This window comes from Medicago truncatula, chromosome 7, assembly GCF_003473485.1.
Source record: "Medicago truncatula cultivar Jemalong A17 chromosome 7, MtrunA17r5.0-ANR, whole genome shotgun sequence".
In the NCBI taxonomy this organism is placed as follows: Eukaryota; Viridiplantae; Streptophyta; class Magnoliopsida; order Fabales; family Fabaceae; genus Medicago; species Medicago truncatula.
In genome coordinates, this window is record NC_053048.1 from 32,730,384 (window position 1) to 32,748,268 (window position 17,885).

A 17,885-nucleotide genomic window follows, 5' to 3' on the forward strand; every position below is an offset into this window, starting at 1 on the left:
ATAATGTCATTAATTGTTTGACACAACCTTGAATAAACAAGGAGATTGTGCAAGTTTATCAATATCACTATAGCAATATCTCAAACTAGAAAAATTTTAACGGATAAGAAATTTAGGAAATCCAATAGATAAGATATTAATTTCAAAAGGTGAAAATTTAAATTTAAAAAAAAAATGAATTATTGTATTAGTGAAGGCTCAATAATCATAAAAAAAACAGCGGAATCCTCGACCCTGATGAATGAAACTTCTATTTCAAACGTCATATGTAAAAATTAGGTCCATTATAATTTCAATTTTAGCTGAAGAATGATATAGATAATCCATATTTTGAGTTAACAATTATATGATATTCTCAACACACAAGCAATGAAATATTTTTATCGTTATCAAATTTGAGTGAGACAAGTGAATCGGCACATTTGAATGAGTCTGATTTTTCTATATAGAATATGACTGGGTCTGTTAATTGTATATGCGGCCTCCGAAAAAATGGGACCCTTGTCGGGGACACACCCTCAGGGCCACCCTACATTCAGCAATAATATGCACAACTTCATATCAAACACACAAACGCCTTAACAAAAAGTAGCAGTTGCTCTACGAAACCAACTGCAATGGCGCTGTAAACCAAAAATCAATGCAATGTTAACGCATTCAGATTCATGCAAAAGTATCTTGATCCTACGACTTTACAAAAGCAATAGCATGGTGGAGCATTTCCGCGACCACTGAACAACTTTGCATCACTCATGACTGCAGGCAATGGCTGATATGAAACACCTTTTGACATTTTCTGATGTGTAAATTTCCTTCCATCCTTGACCTTCCATATAACTCTCGACCTGTGTGCATATATGCAAGTATAGAATATGAATGTGATATGAATACCAAGTGTATAACCAAAGGCAAAAGACTAAGGTCAATAGATTTACTTACAGTATCTACAATATTTTCATCACCATTAACACCACCAATCACATAGATAGAATCTTTGACGACTGCAGCAGCAAAATACCCCCTAGGATGATTCATTGTTGTTTCCTCCACCGTCCATTTTCCAAGACGAGGATCGAATACTTCAACACTTGGAACCATTGTGACTCCATCAAAGCCACCTAATGCATACCTATACAGGGAATGAAGAAGTTTAGTTAAGCATGTTTCGACCAAGAACAGAACATTACAGGTGTGGAAAGTTACCTGGCTAGAAATAACAATAATTTTATCTATAGACAAGTTTATCATGTTAGAAAAATTTACCTTGTTATTTTTTTTAAAACTCGGTATCTAGCCGCAGGACAGACTAATCCAAGAAGGCTGATCCCACTGTCCACTTGCGGGTGTATGGACTTAGCCACCGACATTGACACCAGGGAGAATTGAACCTAAGACCTTGAGAGGAGCACACTCCAAGGTCCCAAGCCAATACCACTAGGCCAACCCAAATGGGTTAAAAAGTTTACCTTGTTAATGCCTATTGTCAAGAGTCTAACATTGGATATGACTCGGTGTTTATGAAGCACGGACACTGACACAAATAAAATTGTGAAAATGACATAATTCAATGTAATCACAAGTGTCGGTGTCGGACACGATACATGTCGGACACGGGACACGCCTTCAATCAGAAGTGTCCGTGCAATAGAGCCCGGTGTTAACAAATGGGAGGCATCTCTCACCTGACAAGCCGGTTTTATGAGGTTCAGTTAAGCCCAACCCAAACTCTAGATGGTATCACAATGTATCTAAGATCCGATGAGAGACCCTCTATCTTATCCAATGTTGAGTCTCATATTGGATAAGATATGGCTTGAAAACGTGTTAAAAAGTGAGACATATGTCACCTTATAAGCCGGTTTTATCGAGTTAACTCAACTCAAATTCTAAGAATTACCAAATGAATATAGAAAACATATAAAAAGAGTCGTGTCACAACAGCTAGAGTTAGGGGTGTTCAAATCCAAATCGATTCAAATAAAAACCACAACCCAATCCAACCGCACAAAACCAAATTTTATTAGATGGACCTTTAGTGAAAACCTCTCGGATCGGATTTTAGACTTTTTTTTGAAACTGAACCCAACCACATGTATAGATTTTAATGCTTACATTTCATACTAATAATAAAAGATATGTGTAGAGTTAACTGTTAAGTACTGCACATTACAAAACAGTCAAAGGACACTTGTGCAATTCCTCATTGCTAATGCTACTACATCAATGAAATGACAATTAAAGACAATCAAGAAGAAGCAAAGATGTTGAACTCACAATTTTTCATTTAGAGTGGCCATTGAGTGACAGCCCCGTCTGGTATTCATGTTTGCTATTCTAAACCAAGAATGTTCCCTTGGATCAAATCTTTCGGCAGAACTGCAATTATGTCGGAACAGTCAGTCATATTAGTACAAGTACAGATATAAATAAAATATATCTATTATATAAAAGTAAAAAATAAAATCATTTCTGTTAGGAACCAAAGAATTGGATTCCTGAGAAAGAACACTTTGATTAAGAAAATAGAAAGGAATAAGAGAGAAATCTTTCCTCAAGGGTTTCCCCTTCACAATAAAGTTGCTACTCTATTTACAATTCTTTACAGTATTCATTATTCAATGGTACTCTCTAACCTTGGTGCTCTCCTATTTATAGATATATCCTCTAACTAATCCAAATAACAAACTAACTTCTCTAACAACTTGTAACTACTTTAATTACTCTAATATCTAGTATTCTATTTCCTAACAATTTCTAGATCAACTGTGTTTACATGACAAATTTTTTAACTGTAGATATGAAACAGTCGGAAATCAAGTTATAAATCTTACTTTAGATAGTTCTTCCCATCAAATCCACCAGTAGCATAAATTGCACCGTTAAGTTCCACGGCAGCAAGGGCAAATCTCTGCAGATGTGAAGAGCATTCAAGCAATAACTTCAACAATTTTGTATGCTTTTCAAAGAAATGATCAAAATGATTAATTAATTTATTCCATAATGTAAGAAGAACAGACTTCTCAATTAGACAGAGCTATGAGTTCACACCCTAGAAGTGACTCACACACGAAAGTATTAAAAGTACTAAGCTTGACTGTGATACTTGATGCAAGCATATACAAAATTTCCCATAACATCATAGAACTACCTACATGTCATTTCTTGAAAAGGAAAAAAAAAGAGGAATAAAATGAAAATGGAAGAAAGAGCATGTTCTACAATTAATCCAGTTGGCATCATAAGCAGCATAAGCCTAAAAAAACACATGAACTCTCCTGTTGTAACCAGTTATTGATAATTATACCTCTCAAATCTCAATCAGGACATAAATATTTACCATTTGAAAGACCTACTTTACCTTCTCTAGCATTGAACGTGTGGGGATCCACCGCCCAATGTCTGAATCAAACATCTCAACATCTGAGAAGCATTCGACTCCGTTGCCACCACCAACAGCAAATATTTTCCCGTCCAAAACAGCGCCAGATAAGCTTCCTTTCTTCTGGTTCAGAGAGGGACGCAAGGTCCAGCTGTCAAGAATTGGATTGTACGATTCAACTGCACAGACATGAGACAAAAATGGTTGACGGAAATTTCATCTCATTGTGAAAAAATTAATAATTTGAAAACCGCAGTAAGATCTCATACCTGTGTCATACCAAACAGGATCAGGTCCAGCTTGTCCACCACCAAAAACATAAATCTCACCATCGAACTCTACAACTGAAGCATACGAACGATTATGGTTCATAGGCTTCAAAGATTTGATAGCATTTAGAGAAGTACAATAAATGTCCATCGCAGCTAATGATGCTTCTCCATCACAGCCGCCTATTAAATACAATGAATCTTTGGCATCTAAAAGAAGCTCAGCAGATGGACTTATTATTGTCTCCTCAGCAGAAGGGCTTAGTATTGTCTCCTCAACATGTGTCAAAGGAGTACTATGTGTAGATTCCAACAGGGTACAACGATCTTTTAGAAGCTGGATCTCCAATTCTGCCTCTCTCTGAACGGGAAAAAAACAAGCCATTAGTAATATGGGAAAAGGCATTATCACGTATGATATGAAAAATACAAAACGAGTACAATTGAAGATACAAAGTGTACTTTCACTACGATAATTATCATTTTAAAATATCTCCAACCTGCAATTAATCAAAGTCATTTACACTTCTTGGACTTACTAATTGAACTTGTCAAATAACCAACACAAGCTTCTTATCCATTATTCAATGTACTTCTTAGTTTTTATTAACTTATGAAGCCATGTACTACTACTAAAGACCTTTGTTATATCAAAAGGTTACTTTGAACTGTGCATGGTCAAAATTAAGAGTAAGGAAGCTTGGATTTGGATCTTGTTTTATTTATTTCACACTGCAGTGGAACCAAAGCCTTGTGAATCAGGAAACAGGGTGAAATGAGTAACAAGCCTACTTGCAAGTGATCTGAATCTTTGCAAATTTCAAATGTAAGCAGAAATTTGAAACTAGTACAGATATACACAAATAAAAAAAATATGGCTAGCTAGAGAAGTGTCATATCCTTTGACATTTTCTGTGATGAGCTTGTACAATTTAAAGCACGCACACTGGTAACAAGTATAGGCGAAAGTGATCTGAATCTTTGCGCACTTCAAACATAAGCAGAAGTTTGAAACTAGTACATGAATAATTACTTAGATAAATCCAAAAACATGGTTAGATGGAGAAGTTTCATATCTTTGACAATTTCTGGGATGAACTTAAACAATTTAATGCACACACGCCAGTAATATACAAAATATGATATGGTCAAAAAAACAATTGACAAATATGATAAATTCTAGATTACCACCCTTAAAAAAATGATAAATTCAAGATTACCAGTTTCTGCTCCAGGTAGTTACTCCTTTCAGCGTGAGTTTTTTTGAAATCCATCAGTTCTTTGATCTCTCGCACCAACTATAGAATATAGATACATTACAAGTTAGTTATTTGTAAAAAAGTTAATATATTACATATATAACAATAGTTATCAAACATTCCCAACCACCTGAGCTGTGTCGTATTGATGCTCTAATGGAGAACTGATATTCTCCTCCTTCTCAGATGAAGAACTAGGATTCTCCTCCAACGGAGAGCTAGAATTCTCCTCCTTCTCAGATTGAGAACTAGGACTCTCCTCCTCTAATGGAGGACTAGGATTCTCCTCTGAATTCTTTCCTAAGGGCAGCCAATTCTCGTTCCTTCCTTCGGTCCAATTCTCATTCCTTCCCTTGGACCAATTCTCATTTCTTCCTTCGGGACAATTCTCAGTTGCATAAGTACCGCTTACATGGTTTTCCCAAGAAAATTTTTCATTTTCATGAGCAACAACCAATTCCTTTAGCTTCATCCATCCATCCTTCTCATCCTGGGTAGCTTCCTCCCTATCAATTGAATGTGTATCCAATGGCTGAAAGCATTCATCTAACAGATCACTTTCGTTGGAAAATGATTTCATGCTCGAGTGGGTAGAACGGTGCAATTGTGACTCTGATTCTGGTCTCTTAAATGCTTTATCTTTCCAAGAAGGATCATGCCATGGAAGAGATCGGGATACAGCTGCCTGATTAGTATTCTGTGGGACAGAATAAGCAGGAGCAATTGTTGTATTTTGTGGGATAGAAATAGCACGGGGAATTTCCAAGGGTTTCATTAAGGCAATCAATTGGTTTGTTTGTGCATGGTCCAGCTCAAACCAAAAATGGTTATGAACAAAATAGTTGTCAGCAATGGCTGGTCTGAATCTATCTTCTGTCAAAGGCCGGCAATGCACTCGAACTATGGTTTGCACCTTGAACATTAAAAACAGAAACATATAAACACAAGTTCCTTTTCATGAATAATAATCCACAATTCTCTTGAATAACACTATCAATTATACAAAGCAAGAACAAGAAAGTTTTACCTGGGCTGGAAACGGTGTCACTTTTGCACCATCACCAGTCCATGCATAACGGTCTATTGACAGTCTTCCCGGACTAGCCGCCTCAAAAATTCCATGAAGCGTCCTATCACTGTAGTTAAACAGAAAAAGAGGCAACCCAGGTCGAATATTCTTAACATAGGAGAAGTGGACGGTAGGCAAGCCTGTTGTTGAAACAGATACAAACTCCATGAGTTAGATTTTAAAACCCTCAGCAAAATCACTAAAAAATAAAAACTTCGTTACCAACACCGATAATTTTGTGGCATAAAAAACAAAGTCCGAGCATCATGCAATGCATTGTAATGCTAGTGTTCTTACTTCTTAGATTCATACTAACAAAAACCACACATGCTATTAAACAAAAGAAAAACAATCATATCATCCATGTGAAAATGACTTACCAAAGAGTTGTTTGGTTAAACACTCTTTAATAGTGCAGTTCTTGGTCCCAAATACAACACCTCCTAGTTGATCCTGAGTCAAATTTCTGCCAAATGATGGATTTGGAGAGTGATATTGATTCCCACTTGAAGAACCAAAACTTGTCATCTTCCACTTCCCCATCCTAACATGAGGAAAAACAAAGTTAGTATTTCACAATCTATACATAAAGCTGAAACCACAAACAAACCTAACTTATCAAGGTTCCTATTATGCTTCATCTTAATCAAAAGCTAAAAACAGGGAAAAATCTAGGTTTGAAAAAACAGATTATGATTTCTCTTTCTTCTTTCACACAAATGTGTTTGTAAAATCTGAATACAAACTTCTCTATTAAGCACTTATTTAAAACGCTTTTAGACCATGGTCTTACAAAGGTGATAAATAAAAAACCAAACTTTTAGGCAAAAATGGCAATGCTACGAAAAAAGCCTACAAGGAATCATTTTCCTAAAACAGAAAAAATGATCAAGGACCACATTTCAAAAACCAAGAAACAAAGTTTAAGCCTTTAAAGATTATAGAAACTTGAAAAAGTAACAAAAGATCATAACTTTCGAGAACTCATGGTTCAGTAACAAGATGAAAAACATGAAGAAGAAAAAAAAAATACATGAAATTTTCAAAAATGGTGAAATGGGTTTTGATTAATAGTACAAAAAAACTGTGGAAGAACATGCAAATTTTGAAACTTGACGAAAAAAGTGGAATTTTTTTTTGTTATGATCATGAGTTTTTTGGGTTCACCTTATGGAATGTGTAAAAGCGAGTGATGAAGAGAGGAAGTTGAGAGAGAGAGAACTGTGTGAGTGAGTGTGTGTGTGTGTGAGAGAGAGAAAGAGAGAGAGATGGTGGAGCAGAAAATGAGAGAGAGGGTCGCCAGCACAACACTGAAGACGAAGCAACAGAATGTATGCAGTACAAAGAAAGGGAGGGAGCAGTTTTACATTTATTTATAAATATTAAATAAAAATTGATCGTTCGATCAAGATCGTACGGTTTATATTAAGTTTGATATTTTGAATTATAATGTAAACAAAATATAATTTGTTTTTTTTACCGGTCAAGTTTGATCGGTCATTGATATTTCCGATGCGTGATCTCAATGATTATAGGGAATCAAGTTTCACAAAAACAGTGAGCTTTTGCGAGAATTATTAAAGTTGATTAAGTGTAAAACTTCTTACAACTTTTTATAGTTGTACTACACTGTGTATTTACGATAACGACAATGATAATGATGCCCGATAAAATTAATGTGATTTTCTACTGTTCCATTTTTACCAATGGTCATTGATATTTTTGATGCATGATCTAAGTGATTATAGGGAATCAAGTTTCACAAAAAGCGTGAGATTTTGCGAGAATCATTAAAGTTGATTGCGTGTTGAACTTCTTACAACTTTTTATAGTTGTACTACATTGTGTATTTACGATAACGACAATGATAATGATGCCAGATAAAATTAATATGATTTTCTACCGTTCCATTTTGACCGATGGTAAGTGATATTTTCGATGCATATGATCTAAGTGATTATAGGGAATCAAGTTTCACAAAAAATGTGAGCTTTTGCGAGAATCATTAAAGTTGATTGCGTGTAAAACTTCTTACAACTTTCTACAGTTATACTACATTGTGTATTTACGATAACGACAATGATCATGATGCTTGATAAAATTGATGTGATAAAGTTAAGTCAATAACAAGATTAATACTGATTTCATCAAAAAGAAAACAACAACAATGACTTACTTTTGGGATTTGGATCTCATCTTGTAGAAATCCATGTAGTTTGACGCTGTAATTAATTACGACGTTTGATTTGAGATCGGACGATGCAAACGATTGAGAGAAGTAACCACGTGACTTTGTTACTCTGCACCAAATCCAACCTTACATTAGCATTAGAGCTAGATAGTAAATATATTTAGCTATTTACACTACTAAGAAAAACTATGTTGATGAAGAGATATATGGAGATATAATGTATTTTTTTTTATAAAATACTTAAATATTACTTTGAAAATACTTGACAATAGCACATATCATCGAATATAAATTTTACCTCCTTTGCAATCCAATTCAGAAAACAGTTAAAATGAGGTAGTAAGAAAGACCTAATCAAAGGGAAAGCAATGGAGTGAGTAAAATCGCAACTAATATGAGTGAAGGAATATGAGAATCAACTAATAATCTTTGCAAATCAATTATGAAGGGCAAAACACTTGGTGATCTAATGGTTTATGTTTGAGGTAGGGAGAGTCGATTTCAATAATTAGGATATGTCTTTGATCGAGATCTGAATGGACATTAAATAGGTTAAAACAACTGGCGAGCAAATAGGGTAAAGTAACACGCGACTGGAATTTTTGAGGTGCAAGTGAACACTTTTTTTAATGTTAAGAAATATGTTAAAGTAGCACGCGAGCAAATAGGCTAAAGTAACAAGCGATTGGAATGGTGAGACGCAAGTGGACACTTTTTTCAATGTTACGAAATAGGTTAAAGTAACACGCGATTGAAATGGTGAGAAGTAAGTGGATGGTTTTCCAATGTTACGAAACACGCCCTTAATGCATGTATATTTAAACAAAATTAATTCAAATATTTTTGTATTAAAAAAATTAAATTAAATTTATTTTATTTTATTTATAATAAAAAATCAATTAAATTAAAAAATTTAAAAAATATGTCAAACATTTTCTTTTGAAGGAAAAAATATGTCAAACATAAAATTACTTATACGGTATATGATCAAAATAATTTGTTGTAATAGTTAACCAAAGTTCATTCTAACTTATAAGTCATAAACATTACATGTATATGTACACGTATTATTTTTCAGCATATGAATACAATGATACACTACCTTTTTGTGGAACTATGCAAATCACATTACCCATCTAAAACAGTTTTTTCAGACATTCATAATGTTGATGTTAGTCCAACCTATTTTATTTCACTTGAGTATTGGGAAAACACCAAATCTAGGTAAAACACTCACTTTTTTCCTTTTTAAAAGCATAAAACATTTTAACTAATTTTAGTAAAATTGGAATAATTTGGTTAAGTCATTAAGACGATTTTTTTTTTTCTGACTCTTTTGGCCAAATTTTTTTTAAATCTGACCCCCTTTGAAAAAAAAATTCCAAAATGACCCACTTTTGATTTTTTTTTTTGTCCTTTTGTGCGTTCCCGCCGTTTGAAATGGCGGGACTGGCCGCCGGTCTGACACGTGTCACATCGTGACAGGGCAGTTTTTCTTTGTCATTCCCTGGCGGGACCAATTTTTTTATTTTTCTTTTTCGTTTTTTGCTTTTTTTAATTTATTTGAGAAAAAATTTCAATTTTGCACCCAGGGGGAATCAAACCAGGCGCACATATGTCATTGCCATTCTGTGTTACCACTAAGCCAATGTACATTTGATGTTAATTTTTGCATCTAATAATATATATACCCTTTTTAAAACCAGTTTCACACACCATGAGGCATGAACCATCCAGTTTTTCATTTTTGTTTTTTTATTGGATAATTTAGGATCTCCGACGAATATATATATAATTTATCGATGAAAAATTATCCGATGAAATAATTTTTTTTTCATCGATAAATTATATATATATTATTATTATTATTATTATTATCCGACGAAATATATATTTTTCACCGATAAATTATCCGACTAAATGATATATATATTATTTCAAGATATATATATTCAAAATAAAATCTAGATTTTGTTCATATTCGAGTAATTTTTCAAAATAAAATATAGAATCCAATTAAAATTATAAAATCTCCTATATTTTTTTTTGTCAAATAGCCTAGTGGTTAGAGAAATTCACCTTAAAATCTAAGCTCATGGGGACCCTATATTTATTTTTTTTATAAGACTTTATTAAAAAAACAAAAATGAATTTTTTTTTTGAGGGAACAAAAATGAAAAATTGGATGGTTCATGCCTCATGGTGTGTGAAACTGATTTAAAAAATGGTATATATATTATTGGATGCGAAAATTAACATCAAATGTATATTGGCTTAGTGGTAACACTGAATGACAATGACCCATATGCGCCTGGTTTGATTCCCCCTGGGTGCAAAATTGAAATTTTTTCTCAAATAAATTAAAAAAAGCAAAAAACGAAAAAAAAAATAAAAATCGGTCCCGCCATTTCAAATGGCGGGAATGACAAAAAAAATTTAAAAAAAAAAGCTGCCCTGTCACATCGTGACACGTGTCGAACCGTCGACCAGTCCCGCCGTTTCAAATGGCGGGAACGCACAAAAGGACAAAAAAAAAAAACCAAAAGTGGGTCATTTTGGGATTTTTTTTCAAAGGGGGTCAGACTTGTATTTTTTTTTGGACAAAAGGGTCAGGAAAAAAAAAATTTCTCATTAAGACACAAAGAAGTCCTCTGCTACGTTCCCATGAGCTTAGCTCACCTGGTAAGGGATAATGCATAATTTATGCAGGGTTTGGGGTTTGAACCCCAGACACCCACTTATTTGCCTTTAAGGTGAACTTTCTAGCCGCTAGACTAGACAAAAAAAAAAAAAAACGAAGTCCTCTGCTACATATACACACAAGAAATGAAAAATAAAGTAAACGTCTTCACTTTTTTAATATAATATTTTAATTTTTAATATAGTCAAAATGGAAAGATTTTATTTTAGGTACAAAAAGAGAAAGATTTTATTTCTAAATGAATATATGTATATATATGCAAAGCCTCATTGTCAAGTCAACCGAACACATTTTTTAAGACCAAAAGAGAAATATTAAAGGAAGCTTATTTAAATGTGAGTAACATTTTTTTTTTGAGAGAAAATGTGAGTCAATATAAAAATTATTCCAACTTCATATTAATAAAAAACTAAGAAAAATTAATTTTCCTCCAACTCCTTTAATCAAAATTAAGGCTTAAACCACAACTTCAATCAATGTTAGATCCACACTGAATGAAGATAACTTAGTAGAGCGGACAGAAAAGAGCAATAATAACTGATGCAATATTTAACTCTTTACATTTATTCACTCTATCACTTTTATCATAATCTACATCATGTTTAATTTAGTGTCGAGTTTGTTTATTAATCCTAATTTATCATAAAACTCGACAACCATGTTTAAGATTCAACACACGTGCACCTTTAGGAAAGGTATCTAAGAACTACACTATCTTGAGATTATACCTCCCAATAACCATCAATTCCCCATATATAAAAAAAGAAGAAGGAAAGAATATTAAACATCAAATTTCACTAAAATGTTGAATCAATCATGATTCTTACCTTCAAACCTCCCCACAATGAATTTTTTTTTCTACCCTACTTTTTGCTAAAAATTACAAAACTACCCTACTTTTTTTAAAAATTGCATAATTGCCGTACTTATTCAAATTCTTCTGGTACCACTCTATCCCAAGTTACGGGATACCCTCAAAAGTGATGAAACTTTTGTCCTTATTATACCCCACAACTCCAAGTTGAGGGGTAGTTTCTTTATTTTTTTTTTCGAAATTTTTAATCTTGCTTTCTCTATTTTTCTTTTTGTTTTGTTTTACCTTGCTCTCTTTATTTTTCTTCCAATTTTATGGTCTCCTTGATGCAGGTGTGTGCTGTGTTGGTCTGTTTTTTTTATAAGAGAACAATTAATGTTTGCATGGATGAAAATGGAAAAAGATGAAACCGGTAGAAGTTTGACAGGATGGTGGCATTTAGTATGCATAAGTGTTAAACCATGATAACACAACCGTAATAAAAAGATAATTGCATCTCAATTTATTATGTGCAAAAAAAAGTTACATAATTGTGATGGAGTAATTACAATTTCAAAATTACATCTTCCACAAATGATTATGCAGTAGCACACCAAAATACATCTGAGCTTCTTCTTCTTCCTTCTAGGGTCTCCATTTATATTTTTTCCCTTCCACTACAAAAATTAATACTTTTAAAATCCAAGCTAAATATCAAATTCAATCTTACTTGAGTGGTTGTTGTTAGTCCAATCTTATGATTCAACTTTGCGAGATTTCTGATCCAACAATATATACAAAGGTAAATAGATTTTCTTTTCAGAAAATATCCTCATATTTTATTGCGGAAAAATATTTTTTCCACCATTTTAGATTCTAAAATCTGAAGAAAAAAAAAGTACTTCAAATTTTATAACCCAAACACCGCCTATACATCCTACTTGTGCTAAAAAATCATGGGAAAACATGTTTGAATTTTCCGTGGTATTTTTATATAATTTTTATTTTATTTGATAAGTTTTATTATTTTTTACTTATTTTTTTTTTATTTTTAAAAGCAAAATCTGTAACTGTTGAAATGGAAGGATGTTCTGATTGTTGTTTATATATAAAGGCATATTTCAGATTAGTCTCCGAGATCAAAATTAACAATTATTTTTATTAAGGAATATGTTCTTTTTACTTTGAAATAGAAACATGGAACATTTTTTTTACTTAGAATTAGAAACATGGAGCATTTTTTTTTTTTCTTTCTTAAATAGGGGCGGATATTGGGGAATACTCTTTTTTTTTTCTTTCTTGAGGCCTATCACTTTGGAAAGTCCAACTCAATTGAGCTGTTTGCACTTCCTAAAAAACAGACGTGATTACTGATACATTTAAAATACTTACTCGATTATAAACTCAATCAATATTTACACGTTTTGGAATATACATATACTCCATGTTACATATCTCACCCATGCTAGTTGAGGGGCTAGTGTAGTTAAAAGAAGGGTTAAATATGTTTTTGGTCCTTATAAATATGTCAACTTTTCGTTTTAGTCCCTCTAAAATTTTCCTTCAACTTTTAGTCCCTATAAAATTTTCAATCACTACTTTTGGTCCCTATTTTTAATTTATTTTTTGTATTTTTTAATGAAATTGTGCAGAAATGTGTCAAATATTCTAAAAACAATTCCTAAAAAAAATTAGATTTTTTTAACAAAACAGAAATTAAATATGAATTTTTAACCATAAACAATATAAAAATTCATATTAAATTCATGTTTTGTTAAAAAATTCTTAATTTTTTTTGGAGTCTTTGAATTTTTCTGAAAATTTTTATTAAATAATATGAATTCTACATATGAGTTTACTTTAAAAGAGGGACCAAAAGTGAAGATTGAAAACTTTTTAAGGACTAAAAGTTGAAGGAAAATTTTAGAGGGACTAAAACAAAAAGTTGACATATTTATAGAGACAAAAAACATATTTAACCCTTAAAAGAAAAAGACTTATTCTTACATAATAAAATCATTTTGTGGAGCGTATGGGCAAAATAATTTGTCACGGGTAAAACCCAAATTCATTCTAGCTTATAAAATACAAAATAAATAAATAAATAAAAATGATTTTATTTGTTTGGTGGTGAGTTAGGCTCCGGACTCACCAGAGTTCAGAGTCAGGACATGTCTCAAGATCAACGAACGTTTTTAAGATACAAATCACTCATTAAAGATGTTTTCATATTGACATTGAGAGTTAAACTCACAATATTATATATAATTCAATTTCTTATCAACTGGGTCAACATTCACAATTGAATAATCATTTTATTTATCACGTGTACATGTGCAAGTATTTGTTTTCATCATATGAATTCAATAATACATTGTTTGAGGGGGAAAATTAAGAAAATTACATTACCACCTCCCCATCTTATAATCAAAATAAAATTACACTACCACATAAAATTTATTTTAGACGTTCATAATGTGTGATGAGTTCTACCACGAGTACAGGGAAAACACCAAAGCCAAGTAAAACACTTATAACCGGTAAAAAAACAAAAGTATACACAATTATTTTTCTACAATATATTTATCAGTGATAAAGTCCCTTAAAACAAATATTAATCAGTGAGAATCTTGCCAAAAAAAAAAATCAATGAGAACTGGCAGGTGATGACACCAATTTGGGTGCTCTTAAATTTTTGACAAAATTCAAAACAATTAAAAATAAATATTAATCTGTGCCCTTTTTTTCCTTGGTACAATATTTTATTTATTTTTAAATCCATTTCTCATTTTCACTTAAAACACAAGAGCAGCAACCTGTGAAGCCCCGATACTTCAAAATGGATGACGTATCGTATCCCCTGCGTATCCTGCACCGATACCTGCCCGATACTTCCCGATACGTATCCGGAGAGTATCCAAATATTAAATTTTATTTTTTTTATAAAATAATTATCCGATACTTTCCGATACGTCCCGGATACGCGAAGGATACTTCTATTTGTTCCGATACACACGGATAAGTGTGTTTTTTTTTTTTTTTTTTTTTTTATAGTTAGTAGAGTTGTCTTTGGATGAACCAGATTTGGAAGCTGGTTTGTATCTTGTTGATGGAAATGGAGGAGAGGAGATTGAGACGATTAATGTTAACTAAAATAATTTAACTCTTGAGTAATTATGTGTTCTTTTTTTGATATAGTGCTTATTTTTTAGATCGATATAGTATAACACTAACAATGTTCTTTTTGAATATAGTATATCACTGATGATGCTCTTTTTGGTATATATTGTGTATGTAATTGACTAATCACCACTCTCTTAATCGTCAATATTATTTATATTTATGTTGATGTGTTACGAGCCTATGACTGATTTCTTTTGTTTGTTAATATATTTGCATATTAAAACAATTGTTATAATACGACACCTAGTCTAGCATTCCTTGTGCTGGTTAGGATTAATTGTGATTTTAATAAATTTCATTTTAACTTCTTCAAAAAAAATGGTTATAATTATATTGTACATTTAATTATATAATTTTTTTTATTAACGTATCTCAGCCGTATCGTATCTTGATTTTTGAAATTTTTCCGTATCGACGTATCGGTGCGGTATCGTATCCGTATCGTATCTCGTATCCGGGCTTCACAGGCAGCAACAGACAAAGATGTGAATAGTTCGAATATCATGCCAAACTCTCTTTCCATTTGTATATGGCTATGGCTAGCTATATGCTATCTTTTCCATTTCTTTCCACAAAAATTTACATCTAGAGCCATTAGGGCATGTTTGTTTTGGCTTTTCAGCATCATGAATCACTTCTACAAACATCAAAAGTGAAAAATTGAATATTCAATGGTGTTTGGTTTGGCTTTTAAGAATTGCTTCTATCCTCCAAAAGTAATTCTCTTTAAAGCTACAATTCCTAGCTTTTGGCTTTCTTAGAATCAATTCTACATTAAATTTTATATTTTGATTATTACAACCTATTATTTTCCTTTATTGCTCTTTATCAATTCTCCTTCTTTTTGCTTTGTTATTAATTTGATGAACCAAATTTAATGAGAAAACTTAATAGATCAAATTAGCCATCAAAAAATATTTATGGTCATGAATTACCAAATTTTGGATTTTCCTTTACAGTGTCCCCATTCAACTGTATTTTTTCTTTTACTGTATCCAAACATAAATCAATTCTCAATTTTGTCATAATCAATTTTATCAGAATCAATTCTATCTAAAGCCGAACCAAATACACGCATCTCTCTACAACATAATAGACCAACTCTCCATCTTTATTTATATTTTTTGCTTCATGCAGTATGCACTGTACCAGGCTAACATGCTATTTCATTTCATACTTAAAAAGATGATATGATTGATGTCCTCCGTCTCTGTTTTTTCCTGAGAGGCCTGACACATACTATGTTTAGAGGTTATGTCCAAAATATTGTTTTGACTTCTCCAAATTACATAAATTTGATTTCATCATTAAATTATAGACTCGTATTGTTACTAGAAAAATATTTGGGCACATATTGTTACTAGAAAAATAGCTGTAAATCCCTATTAATCTGAAAGCGTCATCTACCACGACTTGAACGGTTCATTAACATGCTGAAATTTAACGATGCAACATATTCCAATATGCTGAAAATGAGAAAGGAATAAGTTGAGAGAAGAGAAAACGTAAGAAGGAAAGATGAAATGGTGTGAGAGACTAAGAAATGAGGGTATATATTAACAATGTATGAAAATATAATATTTTAACTAATTTTATTAAAATATTTAAAACGAAAAAAAATAAAAAAAAATGCATGCCTCCTGTTTAAGTTAATAAGGAAAATGTTAACTTGTGTCTTTAAGGTACAAATTAATACATCAAATATAAAAATTGTTTATTGGAATGCATGCATTACATTTAATATTTAATTTTTTAATGAATTGAATGCACAAAATTTTAGTGAATATTTCTTTTTTTGATTTCTTAACATGCTAAGGACACAAGTTAACACTACCCTAAAAATAAAATAAAAAAACAAAATTACATCTCATGTGGGACTTGAGCATATAATAACTAAAAAATAATTTTAACTTTTTGATATGGAGTGAATATCCAAATTCGTCCCTGAATTTCCACGAATCGGACAAAAACGTCCCATAATTTATCAAAATGCACACTTTGTCCTTGAATTTGTCATATCTCAATCAAATTAGTCCCTACGTCTATTTGGGGCGTTAACGGTGATGACGTGGCCGTTAACCTCTCACATGAGTTGCCATGTCAGATACCACATAAGCAGAGACTAAATTGGTTGATAGTGACAAAAAAAATTCAAGGATGAAATTGATTGATTGCAAAAAATGTTGTGCAATTTTGTCCATGTTATTTTTTACTTACTATAACATCGATCCTTAAATTACATTAAAAACCCGTTAAATAAGTCTTTGAATTTTATAAACATATATCCAATTTGATCTTTGAAACATATATTTGCAGAACAGAGTGAAAAAGACAGAACACACAACTTCATCCTTGAAAATACCATTAAATAAGTCATAAGTCTTAAGTCTTAAGTTTGAAATATTACATAGGGAAAAGCAACCAAACTACGGGGCATTAACAAGTCATAAGTCATAGGAGGATGTTATATTACATAGCCAAAAAGAAACCCAACTAGGGGGCATAATTTAAACAAGTCGAGATATTACAGTTCCAAAAGCATAATTTAAACATGCATCAAGTATCACTTCTTTGGAAAGTCGGGGGTTGGGATAAACTCCATGAACTTAGGTTGAGTTGAACCAGATGAACCATAATTTGGATATGGTACTCTAATAACGCCAGGAGCAGTTGGATGTCCTGGTGTGGGACCCCTCATTGGTGTTTGTTTAGGCCTCTCATTTAAAAAAATTGGCCATCTAATGCCATACCTCCTTGCAGGAACACCCTGCAACAACATTTTCAATCATATATATCAGTCCCTAATTCATAAAACATTCAATCAAATCAGTCCCTAAATTATTACACTTACTAGCAAATTGATCATTAAAATGTAACAGTCATACTGTCCAAGCACTACTTCATTTGCAACACCATTGGCAACATTTTGTCCCTGAATTGCAACGTTTCGAGCAACAACATTTCCAACATTGACATTTTCAGCATTTTGTGCAACTTGTACATCATTTTCAGCAACAAGATTTTTTGCATTTCCTGATACA

The 17,885-nt window shown here is 32.3% G+C and overlaps 1 protein-coding gene across 3 annotated transcripts; it reads right to left on the reverse strand.

Moving 5' to 3' along the window:
• Positions 1 to 370: 370 nt before the first annotated feature.
• Positions 371 to 8,766, reverse strand: LOC11405987 (kelch-like protein 8). 3 transcript variants are annotated; one of them, XM_039828277.1, is made up of 12 exons: positions 8,466 to 8,766; positions 8,153 to 8,276; positions 6,357 to 6,520; positions 5,935 to 6,116; positions 5,038 to 5,820; positions 4,869 to 4,946; positions 3,649 to 4,009; positions 3,359 to 3,558; positions 2,832 to 2,908; positions 2,275 to 2,376; positions 940 to 1,129; positions 371 to 845 (listed from the first exon to the last, which is right to left on the reverse strand). In XM_039828277.1, exons 2-12 carry the CDS (start codon positions 8,185 to 8,187, stop codon positions 747 to 749), a joined length of 2,271 nt encoding a protein of 756 aa, XP_039684211.1. In that variant the 5' UTR covers positions 8,188 to 8,276; positions 8,466 to 8,766; the 3' UTR covers positions 371 to 746. The 3 variants fall into 3 exon arrangements, with proteins under 3 accessions (XP_039684211.1, XP_039684213.1, XP_039684212.1); XM_039828279.1 differs by lacking the exons at positions 8,153 to 8,276; positions 8,466 to 8,766 and adding an exon at positions 7,144 to 7,302; XM_039828278.1 differs by lacking the exons at positions 8,153 to 8,276; positions 8,466 to 8,766 and adding an exon at positions 6,592 to 6,755.
• Between the last annotated feature and the right edge of the window lie 9,119 nt (positions 8,767 to 17,885).

Coding starts and splice junctions, on each gene's coding strand:
- LOC11405987 (XM_039828277.1), bottom strand. CDS start 8,187: ATGGATTTCTACAAGATGAGATCCAAATCCCAAAA. Junction 6,521..8,152: donor ATGAGATCCAAATCCCAAAA/GTAAGTCATTGT, acceptor TCCTCATGTTAG/GATGGGGAAGTGGAAGATGA. Junction 4,947..5,037: donor ATCAATACGACACAGCTCAG/GTGGTTGGGAAT, acceptor TATATTCTATAG/TTGGTGCGAGAGATCAAAGA.